Source organism: Bos taurus, chromosome 24 (assembly GCF_002263795.3).
Source record: "Bos taurus isolate L1 Dominette 01449 registration number 42190680 breed Hereford chromosome 24, ARS-UCD2.0, whole genome shotgun sequence".
NCBI classification, from domain to species: domain Eukaryota; kingdom Metazoa; phylum Chordata; class Mammalia; order Artiodactyla; family Bovidae; genus Bos; species Bos taurus.
This window is the reverse complement of record NC_037351.1, coordinates 29,960,325-29,974,166: the sequence shown is the minus strand read 5'-3', so window position 1 is coordinate 29,974,166 and position 13,842 is coordinate 29,960,325. Positions and strand designations below refer to the sequence as shown.

At 41.8% G+C, this 13,842-nt stretch overlaps 1 protein-coding gene across 7 annotated transcripts in view; it reads right to left on the bottom strand.

Moving 5' to 3' along the window:
- Positions 1-1,028: 1,028 nt before the first annotated feature.
- The window catches only part of CHST9 (carbohydrate sulfotransferase 9), a 284,326-nt gene continuing 271,512 nt past the window's right edge, over positions 1,029-13,842 (bottom strand). For 6 of the 7 annotated variants that reach the window (XM_005224066.5, XM_059880825.1, XM_059880826.1 and 3 more), the window contains one exon: positions 1,029-9,113. In XM_005224066.5, the coding sequence (XP_005224123.1) occupies positions 8,025-9,113 (1,089 nt within the window). In that variant the 3' untranslated portion in view covers positions 1,029-8,024. The remainder of the gene's footprint in view (positions 9,114-13,842) is intronic. The other variant, NM_001075879.1, reaches the window with a different exon arrangement.

Sequence of the window (13,842 nt, the reverse complement as noted above, 5' to 3'; positions counted from 1 at the left end):
ATTCCTTTGGAAGCTTAGTGGACAAAAGAACACACATTTTCAAGCAGGGGTTAAAAAGTGGGACACTTAGGGGTCGGTCAGGTGAGGTAAGTGAGTGATGATGGTTGGGTCGTAAGCATGAGCAAGAGAGACCTCCAGGTTTGTCAAAAGGACTGACCTGGATTCTGCATGTTTTCAGGCAGGCAGGTAGGCTGCAGGGCAACAGAAATTACCTACCATTGATGAAAAAGTCCCAATTTTAAAATGTTGCAGCTAATTCAAATATTAAATCAAATGCACTGTAGGTCAAACCAAACATATCTGTGGCCGGATCTGGACTGGAGGTGGTCAGTATGTGGTCTTAGCAAGTGAGCCAGATCGTGGTGGGAAGCTGGCTCTGGGGCCAGTCATTAATCCCCTGTGACTCTCAGTTTCCTCATTTACAACAGGATGAGTGGGATAACACCTATTTTTCATATTTGAGGGGATGGATGAACATACTCTTCATGTAGTTAAAGTGAAGGTGTTAGTTGCTCAGTCGTGTCTGACTCTTTGACCCCATGGACTGTAGCCTGCCAGGCTCCTCTGTCCATGGGATTCTCCAGGCGAGAATACTAGAATGGGTTGCCATGCTGTCCTTCAGGGGATCTTCCCCACCCATGGATCGAGCCTGGGTGTCCTGCATTGCAGGCAGATTCTTTACCATCTGAACCACCAGAGAAGCGCATAGTTAAGTTAATGTACATATTTTTCCAGGGTCTGCTATCCAGTAAATGGCTGTAAATGGCTCTTATATTGACCAACATCATACATTTTTTTTTCAAAATTTCCTCTGCAAAACTTCATAATCTTAGAAATGTACAAGACTGCTGTATGCACAGCTATACTTTATGTTAGGATGTGACTGTTAGCATAGAAAAGGCATGTGGCTTGGGTCGCTTCCCCCAGTTGCCCAACTCTGGACCCTTCTCTTTAATCCATTGGTCCTACAGATAACTGAAACTTGTAAGGCAGAAATGTACACATTAAACACTAAGAGAAGCGGTAGGTGAACCTTTACACGACATCACAAAAACATTTATTAAAGGAGCTCTTTCCATGCAGCGCTTTGCTGGAAACTATGTGAAGTGAATTAAACAGACACACTCTTGGAAGACTAAGACACATACCAATGACGACAGAGACTCTGTATGCATATAAAGAGGGATATAGCAAGTGAACAAATTAATGAGGCAAAAAACAAAAAGGGAAGGAATACCTGCATTCATTGGTAAAATAAGAATCTGATGCATATCAGGAGAAAATCGTTCTTTTTCTGTTGATAAGAGTGCTCATAAAGAGATAAGATTTGAAAACTGAATAATCTAAAAAGATTCCTTGGTGAGTGAATATGAAATAAATGCCCAGAGAGAGAGAGAGAGTATTTCAAATAGAGGGGAAGACCTGAGCAGAGGCTTAGAGATGTGAAAAGAATGGGATTCTCTGGTGGCTCAGGCAGTAAAGAATCTGCCTGCAATGTGGGAGGATCGGGTTCAATCCCTGGGTAGGGAAGATTCTCTGGAGAAGAGAATGGCTACCTGCTCCAGTATTCTTGCCTGGAGAGTCCCATGGATAGAGGAGCCTGGCAGGCTACAGTCCACGGGGTTGCAAAAAGTTGGACACGACTGAACGACTAACATGTTGACTTTAAGTGGATTTGAAGAAATTTACCTGGAAGAATAAGATCCTGGTGAAGAACCAAGATGGGAGCACGGAGGCAATTCTGAGAGTTTAATGATGCGGGACAATAGCCTTCTGCTGAACTGAGAGCTGGACTTCCTCAGGTAGAGTGCCCCACAGACCCAGGGAAAGTCTACCTTCATCTAGCTGAGCACTTATTTAACTTGACTTTTTCATGGTGGTTTTCAGTTGGTTTAAGTCAAACTGCTCCTCTGTTCTTTTGTACAGTCTTCCTGAGTCAGTTTAGGGTTATCGAAGCTAAACTATTTTTGGGGATAGGCAATCAGAATGGCCCAGCAGGTGAAGAATCCACCTGCAATGCAGGAAATATAGGAGTCATGGGTTCCATCCCTGGGTTGGGAAGATCCCCTGGAGGAGGAAAATTGCAACCCATTCCAGTATACTTGCCTGAAAAATCCCACGGACAGAGGAGCCTGGCAGGTCCATAGGGTTGTAAAGAGTCACACATGACTGAGCACTGAAGCATACACACACACAACTACCAAACTAGTATCTGGGGATAGGCACTCAGGAAAGAGACCAGCATCGTTGATCAGTTTTTAACAGTAGTTGTGGAACTTTCACTTGACCGACTTGCTGAGCAAGGCCATCTTCAAAGGCCATCAAGTGCCGACCTATGTAAAATTGGCTGAATTCCCTCCCTCTTGGACTATATTCCCTTTGACCTTACCTACTTCTGGAGCTGTTTGGATTTTCATGTCAAAATTACATTTTGTTTGTGTTAGGCTAAATTTGTTTCAAGGACTTTCCCCCCCCCCCTCTTTATAAAACATTGTGACTCATGATCAGCTAGGAATAAAAAAAGGGAGGGATAGGAAGCCTAAATTTTTATAAAATCTTTGAATCTGTTAGCTTAACTTAGCAGGAATAAAGAAAAAGCTGATTTGAAATGTCAAAAAAGTTTCTGGGTGCCAATATATATTTCTTGCCTTTGGCTGTTCTGAATATAGGTAAGAGAACACAATCAATCGGCTACATAGTACTGTACTATAGGTTTATAATACTTTTCACATAAATAATACATGAAACATAAACACAAAAATAAAGCATTTTTAATCTTACAGTACAGTACTTTGAAAAGTATAGTAGTACAGTACAACAACTGACATACAGGGGCTGGCATTGAGTGAACAAGCAAGAAGAGTTACTGACTGGGGGAGAGGGAGGAGGTGGGAGATGGTAGAGCTGAAGGGTCGTCAACAACAGGAAATGGAGGGCAAACAGCAATTTCACTCATGCCTGATGTTGATAGAATGCACGTTTGGAGTTTTGAAAATTCACACTTGAAAGCTGTATGTAGGCGACTTACTGTCTACTATTTTAAGAAGAGTGTTTGGTAGTGGTATTTTCTGGTTGAAATCATTCTCTCACCCTACCTAATTACCAGTCATGCCTCTTTAAAGCATACCCTATTTTAGTTTCCTTTATTATATATGGGAAGGGGGTGCATATAACAACATCTATATTAGATAGGTAGCTCAGCTGGTAAAGAATCTGCCTGCAATGCAGGAGACCCTGGTTTAATTCCTGGGTCAGGAAGCTCCCCTAGAGAAGGAATAGGCTACCCACTCCAATATTCTTGGGCTTCCCTGGTGGCAAAGATGGTAAAGAATCTGCCTGCAAGGCGGGAGACCTGGGTTTGATCCCTGGGTTGGGAAGATCCCCTGGAGGAGGGTATGGCAACACACTCTAGCATTCTTGCCTGGAGAATCCCCATGAACAGAGGAGCCTGGCAGGCTAGTCCATGGAGTTGCAAAGAGTCAGACATGACTGAGCGACTAAGCACAGCACAACTTAGATTGACTATGGAGATTAAGTTAATGCATGAAAAGCACTTAAGTATTGAATAACTATTAGCTATGATTATGAATATTATTATTAACAGTTATGATTAAGATTGAGACCCTAACGGTACGATCCTAACAGTAGGACTAAATTATGTTAGCCCTGGTCTGAGGTGGTTGCATGCATGCTAAGTCACTTCAGTCATGTCTGATTCTTTGTGACCCTATGAACCACAGTCTGCCAGGCTCCTCTGTCCATGCGATTCTCAAGAATACTGGAGTGGGTAGCCATGTCCTCCAGGAAATCTTCCCGACCAAGGGACTGAATTCCCAGTCTCCTGCATTGGTAGGTGGGTTCTTTACCGCTAGCGCTACCTATCTACCATTAAATGCCTTGGTCAACCATTCTTCAAATATCAGAACACTTTGGGGATGTTAGCCAGGGGCAAAAATTTCTGCTTCACCATATTCTATAAGACCTAGAGTTTTAAAGATGCCCCAAGGGGCCAGATGAGCATTCAGAGTAGGGAGATGTTTACCGTAACCCAGTCTACTAATTCCAACTTCTACTAATTCAGCAAGCGATCTTTTCAAAGAGAAGTCTAGTATTCAGAAATTCTCTGTGTCTGCTTATAAATTCCCTGCAGCTAAACACTAATACACAGTGTTTGGGAGATAACACCTTTTTGAAGAATAATTATTCCTGAAAAAGTATAAGTCTTTTTTTGCATTCTGTAATTATAAATGATGTACAACTAGTTCTTGAATTGCTGGATAGTTATAGACTGTGAAGTTCAATAACAAGTTGAGTGTCAGAGTGTTGGGTGTCCTGTGTGTACATCTCCATTGAAGTTGGTGGCAGTTTCTGGGCACAGTCACATCAATAATGCCCATCCATAGGTAGTTTCGGAGAAGGCAATGGCACCCCACTCCAGTACTCTTGCCTGGAAAATCCCATGGACGGAGGAGCCTGGTAGGCTGTAGTCCATGGGGTCACTAAGAGTCGGACACGACTGAGCGACTTCCCTTTCACTTTTCACTTTCATGCATTGGAGAAGGAAATGGCAACCCACTCGTGTTCTTGCCTGGAGAATCCCAGGGACGGGGGAGCCTGGTGGGCTTCTGTCTATGGGGTCACACAGAGTCGGACACGACTGAAGCGACTTAGCAGCAGCATAGGTAGTTTACCAGGTTAAATAACTGTGATTCTGGGTGTAATTGCCCACTTGTTACCCTAAGAGTAATTCCAGACAGGAGAATAACAGAGTGAAGGGGCCTGTGTTACTGCTGCCTATAAAAATAAATAAGATCCTTAGGGTTTAATTAGAGGACTAACAGTTACACCTAAAGCATGCTAATGTTTGCATGGGAACATTGGACATCTGGAAGATGAGTCCAGATTTGGTCACTTGCCTGTAGGAAACTACGTCCAAGAAATGGTGAGTGTCCAGTGCAGCAGCGATGCTCACATTTGGCATTTTTACACAGGCAGATATGACAAAGGTGAACATAAGCTGGTCTGAGAGATACAGCAATTCAGGGGAGATAAATGGGACTGCAAGGAGATCCAACCAGTCCATTCTGAAGGAGATCAGCCCTGGGATTTCTTTGGAAGGAATGATGCTAAAGCTGAAACTCCAGTACTTTGGCCACCTCATGTGAAGAGTTGATCATTGGAAAAGACCCTGATGCTGGGAGGGACTGGGGGCAGGAGGAGAAGGGGACGACAGAGGATGAGATGGCTGGATGGCATCACTGACTCGATGGACGTGAGTCTGAGTGAACTCCGGGAGTTGGTGATGGACAGGGAGGCCTGGCGTGCTGCGATTCATGGGGTCGCAAAGAGTCGGACTCAACTGAGCAACTAACACGCACGCAAACACAAATGGGAAGTGTATTTAAAATCCCAGGATTATGGCAGCTTCTTTGACCCTAACACAAAAAGATGTCATTTAGAAGGAAGAACAGGTACATAAAAGTGTTCTTCCTTCATAATAACACACATGGCCCCAGGAACTCAACCACACAAGATGCCGGCTGGCATCAGAGAGTCCACTGAAGAAAAGAATGTCTACGGGGCCTCTAATGGTTACAGAGGCTCTATAGAAAGGGCCAGGAAAGGAACTTTTACAGCATAACAGCTTTTTTTTTTTTGGCCATACCTCTTGGCGTGGGGGATCCAGCTCCCCAACCAGGCATTGAACCCACGTCCCCTGCAGTGGAAGCGTGGAGTCCTACCCATTGGACTACCAGGGAATTCTCAGAAGAGCTTTGATACAGAGCACTGTGTATCATTTTCTTCCTTTCACCCCTCTGCTCTACCACCAATGCCAAACAATCATATATATATATATATACACACACACACACACACACACACATAAATGATTGTGCATATATATATGATTGCATATGTATATTATATGATTGTGTGTATATACACAGAGTATATTCCATAGTTTCAAGCGCATTAGAGATGCTAATAAGAGACAGGATCCTCATTTCCACCTTCTTTCCAAGTTATGAACAGAAAGGTTTTTTGTTCTTTATATGGTTTCAAGAGTAACTTTGAGAAAACTGCCTCTCCCCTTTACATCAAACCCATGTAAAACAAGTTTTGTGTAGTTTAGGCATAAAATGTTAGGTTTCTTGGCATATTTTCTATTCTTTCGCTCTTTTCCTCCATAAAAAGCTAAGCTCAATGTCTCTAAGTGACTGGGAATCCTCTCTACACGGTATAACAAAATCTAAATGATACCATTTGGATGACTCGAGTAAAACTCCTCAAAGACAGAGAGCACAGCTTAAGTGCATGGTTTAGAGGCAAGAGTAAATGGAGTGGAAAAGTAGTAAAAGTTGGGTTTTAGAAGGTTTAGTACTTACGATCTGGCGGCCCATTGCAGTTCCCCTCTCCTCAGGAGACAGATGGAATGGGGCACGCGAGTGTTAAGAGGGAATCAATTCATGAAAACTCAGCCATGAAATGGAAAGTCAAAATGAAATAAGCATGAGTGTAGCTATGTTCGTCTATTAATATTCAAATATTAATACCTCCTTTTCTTTGACAGACATTGCTCAATATTTACTGACAAGAAAGATAGTTGGAGGAGAGGAATGTATTCAAGAAAAGTGTTTAAACAGGGTTTGAATGTGTGGTTTGCTTAACTCTGTGTAATTGTCGGCCAATTAGATTTCCCATCCAAGTGCATCTACCAGTTCAGGGTCTCTTGGAAAAAAATTTCCAAAATGCATTACAGCTTTTCACAGGGGTGACACACAGTCTTATTTTCCTAAGACTCTGACTATTTGAATACAATAGTATTTTATTCTGTTAGAGAATAAACTTGAAAAGAAAAATATTTTGTTTATGCATAAGCCTATTAAAAAAACGTTTCTAGGGGCTCTCCTGTTTATTCTGTAGAACGTAATCTATCTTTGAAGTGGTATATTAGTTTTTAAAAAATCATTCCCAAGCTGAATAATTAGACAAAAGCTATTCTTAGAGTACATTCCCATCTAAAGCTATGCACATGATGCTTTGATTCAAGTAATATTCTTATAAAACTTTGTTATTGTTTGAGGTCTATATTCAGAGTGGCAACTTTTGTTTTTGATGCTATTCTTATAAAACTTTATTATCATTTGAGATCTATATTCAGAGTGGCAACTTTTGTTTTTGATGATTATTCCATCCTGAAACAATTTCTCTTCTGCCCAATTAAACCAGAATAAGGAGCACATTTGTATCTGATGAAGGTTAAACTTCTCCATCTCGGGCTTCAAAAGGGAAGACCTTTAGTGATGCCATTCATTTTGTCTCTGCAAAAGGGCTCAAAAGAAAACAGAATCAGTTCCCTTAAGTTTTTCTGGAAGAGGAAGGTTGCTTTTGTTGCTTTGATCTTAGCATGTTGTGCATTTTTTATTGGCTGTCGAATATAAAAAGCCATTGCCTCATCTGGTTTTTCTGCTATATTCTCATATTGTAAATCACATAATGCCTTCCAATTTAAGTAAAACATTCTGGTCCAAAATGCCATTTCAGAATTGATTTATCATTACAGTTGATGGAAACATTTCCAGGGGTGTAAGAAAACTATCCAATGTTTGATTCATATGCCACAGACTGCTAAAAATATCTCCATGCGCTTTAGACAACAGATTCCAGGATGGAGACATACACTCATGCTATTTTCGATCGTTTTTCCTACCCTTGAAAGAGACAGTTGTAGCTTATGTAGCAGCTGGCTGGGTTATTGCTTCTATAATATAATCCATAATGCAAAAGCAGCTCTTTTCCAAACATTCTAGAGTAACTGAAGTTGTTTACATGTCTCTGTTAGGTAATTTTCCTATAACTTTGTGCCAATTGGTTTCATACTATTTGGTAAAAATCTTCATTCAATCAAGACAACTGCACTTAGTTAAATTTTTTTCATAGAGAGAATTATAGGAAAGTTACAGCTAGCTGATTTGAGGCCATCGGCATAAAGTCAATACAGAGTTTTAGAAAAAGAAAGCAGACTACAAAAATGGAGTTGTATAATTAAACATCAAATAGTCTAAGTAATAAAAGTCATAGATTAACTGTCTCTCAGTTCTAGTCAGATCCTTTAAATACTGTCCCACCACCTGAGCGTTGGTTCTTTTATCAGAAGAGTGCCTGTCTTTAAAGTTGGGAAATTTCAGTTCTTTTGGAGCTCCGATCAGCTGTAAAAAGTAATTGGCGTCTTCTTCCAAAGTTTCAAATTTCCCTACAAAATCGTAGTGGATCAAACAGGGATAGCAGAGTTTGCTGACCTTTTCCCAGTGAATGTCCATTCCTACTGGACGATGCGAGTCCAGCAAATAATGGATGAACTCTCTGAACTTGACTCCAGATCCATTATTTAATGCTTCTTCACAGGCATTCGGCCGATATTTCTTTATAATTGCCTTTCCAAATACTGGATGGTAATAACTATTGGGGTGTTCAAATTTGTCCCTAAATGCTGACACTAATCTTTCCATGGGATCACGAACAAACACAGCTTTGGTGTAGGTGTTTAAACGACTATAAATCCCCTTTAAGTCAAAGCTGTCTAGCTTTTTCAAGTGCTTCCCGTAGTGAACAGCATCATGGGAGATGTTGTACGCAGAGGGGGCCAAGCCGTTGAGCACCATCAGAATTCTCTTCCAGTTGGAGCAGCCAGCCTTGGGTACTTCACAATACAAGATCTTGTGTTTATCCTCTACGTAGATCCTGGAGACCATGTGAAAAACATGGGATTGAGGACGACTCACCCCACCATATTTCTTGCAAAATTCCTGAAGGAAAGACCTACGTTTTTCTTGAGTTGCATCGATTCTCTTCCATTTGCTGTCTGTGACTAAGCTTTTATTTAAAGGCTGAATGTCTACCGACCAATTCGTTTCGCTGAACTTCCTGAAGAGGATCTTTGTCCCTTGCTGTTTTTCAATCAACTGAATTGTTGGTGACCCTGGGTTCCTGCTCAAAGCTGGAGCCTCTCCTTGGGAGTGGTTGGTCTCCGTGAAGACCCTAGTAGGGCTCTTGGAGTTGAGTAGATTTGCCAGTTTATCCTTGGGATCCTTGAGCATGTGGGACTTGGGGTTCTGTTAAAATAGAGAATGAGAAATGTTGAAAGAACATTCACAAATATGGGTATATTGATAAGGAGCTTAACATTATTGTTTTAAAATGCTATCCAGGGGGTCACATTTCATGTAAGCTGCCAGAACAGTTTAGCAAAGCATGAAGAATATATGGTTCATAAGCTTCTTAATAGAAAATGTAACAAGGAAAAATGGTATCCGGGCATCGCTTTGAACCAAAGCTTCATATTGTACAGTGTATTTATTTGGGTTATTATTATGTTATTCATTTAATATTCATGTGGTGTATTACTTTAATAGATTTTCTCATGCACAATTATCTGTACATTATTGGGATAAAACTATTAGTTGTTTAGAATGTATTTATTTGGCTATGACAGGTTTCAGTTGCAGCATGGAGGACCTTGTTCCATCATGCAGGCTCAGTAGATGCGGCATGGACTTAGTCTCCCCATGGCATGTGAGATATTAGTTCCCTGACTGGGGATTGAACCTGCATCCTCTGCACTGCACGGTGAATGCTTAACCACTGGATCACCAGGGAAGTCCTCAAACTACTGGTTATTGATTTGAATCTATGGTCACAGTAAGTTTGTTATTATTTTTGTACCATCTTTGTATTCGTGGCTGTCAATTATATAATCTTGTGCATGTATGAGTCTTAAGTCACTTCTGTTGTGTCCAACTCTTTGTGAACCTAAGGACTGTAGCCCGCCAGGCTCCTCTGTCCATGGGATTCTTCAGGCTAGAATACTGGAGTGGGTTGCCATTTACTCCTCCAGGGGATCTTGCTGACTAAGGGATCAAACCTGCATCTCTTTGTGTCTCCTGCATTGCAGACGGATTCTTTACTGCTGAGCCACCAGAGAAACCCTCATACAATCTTACAAAATGCAGAAAAAGTATACACAAGATAGAAAGGAAAAAGCCCTGAATTTTCTATCTTAACTTTGCCTGTAATGCAATAAAATATAACTCCATCATTTTGTAGGTCAATGATTCTTGAGCTATTGAAGTGTGTGACCTTCAAGCATTGACTTAGTGCATCTGAATGTAGATACAAAATGTAGCTGCATTTGGATTGAGATTTTTGTTATTTTTGGGGGGGGGGACATTCTATAATGTGCAGAATATAGCAAGGCCAATTAAAAAAGTCTAACGGCCACTTCAGTTTTCCAGGCACTTGCAAAAACTGATATATAATTTTTTCCCTTTGGAAAATGTTTTATTTTTCTAAAATTCATTTATCACAATAATTTCATAGTATCATACAGTTCCATTCATGTATGAGACCTTCCCTCTTTCCTAAGTGAAGAAAGACTAGGGAATCCAGAAATGTCTACTCGATGTCCTGCGATACAAAACTGTATCAAAAGTAGGATGAGAATTTAGTTCTTTTGGTGGGATGGTTCAGCCCACTTACCGTCTGTTCTTCATCTGAATATATCCTTCCTACAACTCTCAGAAGTGACTTGATAAAAGAAGTCTTGGGAGACAGGGTTTACAAGGTGGCTTCCTCTGATAGTGACACAAATTTTAAGAACCTTGACTTTTACCCTGGGTAAACTACAGAGGCTTTGGAGAGTTCTGAGCAAAGAAGTAACATGATCTCACTTGGACTAGAAAAGAATGGCTGAGGAGACTGAACTGAAGCTATACACGTGGGGTTGTCAGCAGGGTATTAGAAAGATGAATGAAAAAAATGATGTGTTGGGGGACTGAAGCATGGGACTACCAGCCTAGGGGGAGGAGGGAGTGGTGGGGAAAGTTTCCTAGCAGACTTGTGTATATATACCTAGAGGGAGACAGCTACTGATATAGATGGATTTAGCATTTTGTTCTCAGGGTCAAGAACAGTCTATAGTCTCTAGTAATTATTTGTTACATGGAGGAAGGAAATGTATGACTTGGCAGATTAGGTCTTCAAGGATGATTAGGAATTTTCCAGCAAATGGAGCAAAAGAGCAGAGGAATGAAGCGCTGTATATGGGAGCCACCTCCAGGCATCACAGTCCTTCCATTGGCTGAGCTTCAAGGAGATATGCTTCTTTCTGGTGGAAGAAGGTTGACTGAGTAAGCCCTGACCACCATACACCAACTTATGGAACTCCATAAATTAGTTGCCAAGACCCACCACATCACTGAGCCAACTATGTGGAGTTTCAACTCTAAAAGCATTTGTCTGCCATCTTCTCAGAGACTGCCAGGGTGACCTGAAAGCTTTGAGTCCCTCTTTACCCTGATCAACAACTTGTAGTCCACAAAGTTTTCACTATAACATAAAAGTTGACTTGAGGTTTTGAAATGGAGCACGACCCCATGGTTCTTGCCTCCCATGTCCTCTGCTGGCCTTTTGTCTGTGGAAAAAATTTTTGCCAACAAGTAAGTTTAATCAGGGAAGTAAGAACATGAAGAAGGAAAAGAAAACAGTCAAAGGTGACCAAGCAATAATAGTTTAGTCAGTAAGCAAAGCCAAGGACTTTTAGATCCTCCTCAAGGGCTACCCAGGCAGCCTGGGTTCGACCCCTGATATGGGAACTAAAAGTATTGTTTGGGCTTCCCTGATAGCACAGTTGGTAAAGAATCCTTCTGCAATGCAGGAGACCCTGGTTCGATTCCTGGGTCAGGAAGATCTGCTGGAGAAGGGATAGGGTACCCACTCCAGTATTCTTGGGTTTCCCTTGTGGCTCAGCTAGTAAAGAATCTGTCTGCAATGCGGGAGACCTGGGTTTGATCCTTGGGTTGGGAAGATGCCCTGGAGAAGGGAAAGGCTACCCACTCCAGTATTCTGGCCTGGAGGATTCCATGGACTGTATAGTCCTTGGGGTTGCAAAGAGTTGGACACGACTGAGCGACTTTCACTTTCAAGGGCTACAGGTAATATTCTGAGCCATAACCTGTGAGCTGTCTTATAGATACTGAAACCCCCAGTTTCAGTAGGGTTTCACTGAAGTGAAGAAGTCAACCACATGATGACCAGACTGCAGCCATGATGTAAGCTGCCACAATTCTGAGAACTGGCCTCAAGGAATTGGAAACAACCTGACCCTGGAACTGAAGATTAACTGTACCTAAAACAATCAAGATGACGCTAGTCAGACCATTGATGACCAGTTTCAAGATGACTGTCAAAGCTGACTATGCTGTTTCTGCATATATTCCCCCCATCTATAAAAGTTCTTGCCACCTGATTGTCTTGGAGGGGGGCGGTCGACCTTTGGACAGACACCTGCCCACCCCCCAGTCCCTGTTCCCAGCATCCAAAATAAAGCAAACTTTCCTTTCCATCAGCCTGGCCTCTTTAATGGCATTTGAGTATCGAGCAGTCAGTCCCCACTTTTGGTAACAGTCTGAAAGATCACAGGGTCATTCACGGTGGCACGGGAAGTACTGAGCATAGCCCTGAGATCAAACTGCCGCTACATTTCTGCTACTACTGCTTCAACTCCAACGATAAGCAATAATCGCTCTTATTATTGTTTTACTATTCATCATTGTTGTAATAGTATTTCATCCCAGTGACCTAGTGAATTTCAAGGCTCCCCAGTTGTCCATTATTATCCAGGCTGTAATTTGTGTGTCTACAGATGGCCCAATTAATTCTCTCCCTGCCCCATTAACAAAAACAAAAATGAAATCAGCCCTCTGATCGCCCTCTGGACCTTCTGCTTGTGGTCATCAGATTTCCCTTTATTCTTCAGGGACTTCTGGAATGTTTGCTTTCCATGACTTTTTCTGATGACTCTTGCACTTTTTCAAGTAGATGAAACTTCACTTCTTTATGCCACTTGTCTCTCAGGCCAGAAGATGGGGAGCTGCTTGCTTGTCCTTTCTTGTAGCTTCCAGGACACGCCCCCAGCCTGCCCTCCTGCTTCTGGGAAGCACCTGGGTCCTGCTCCACCCCCTTTTCCTCTCCCTATCTGGTCACCTGCTTTTTCCACTGACCTTTCCACTTCGTGCACTGAAGACTTCAGCTCCAGGCTCAGACTCTGCTTCTTCATCCCCACTTTGTCATCATGTGTAGTGACTCCGACACCCAATAAACTCTCTGCTCCTTGACCATCTCGCCTTTCACAGAAGCGTCTCCACTTTACATGGACCTTGCTATTGCCAGAGTCTGCACCACCTCCATCACGTCTCTGACCCCTGGCATCTAACCATCCAGTTAGTTCATCAGGGCTTCCAGTTCTGCAATTCTATGAACACTTATCACTATCTTATTCAAGCTCTTAGCAGCCAGCACGCCTGGTGACTCTCAGAAGTCATCTCTGTAGGGAGGTGTTCCTTGTACACCTTGTTTAATTTGTGTTCCTCTCTGAGATTTTCTCTCACTGAACCCTGCTTATTTTTCTCATACTACTTATCATGATATGAAATGATTTTACTTACTCCTATGCTATTTCCACCCCATCCATCTCTCTTGCCCTAGAATATGACTGCAGAAGTCTCATCTTTCTTGTTCTTTGTTGGATCACTGGTATCTAGCATGTTACCTGATGCATAGATGACCAATAAATAATTGTTGAATGAGTAAATGTGATTATAATTTAACAATGGGCTTCTAAGGAGTCATTTTTTGACCTTGTTGAAGAAAACCAGAGCTAATCAGAAGATCAAGGTTAACTTAGATAAATAATTGACTGATTCTTGTTAAGGGGCCGAAAATCTGTATTCAAACAAATCTTTGGCAGAAGAGAAAACAAATAAAAGAGGCACAAGGAGAGCTGCT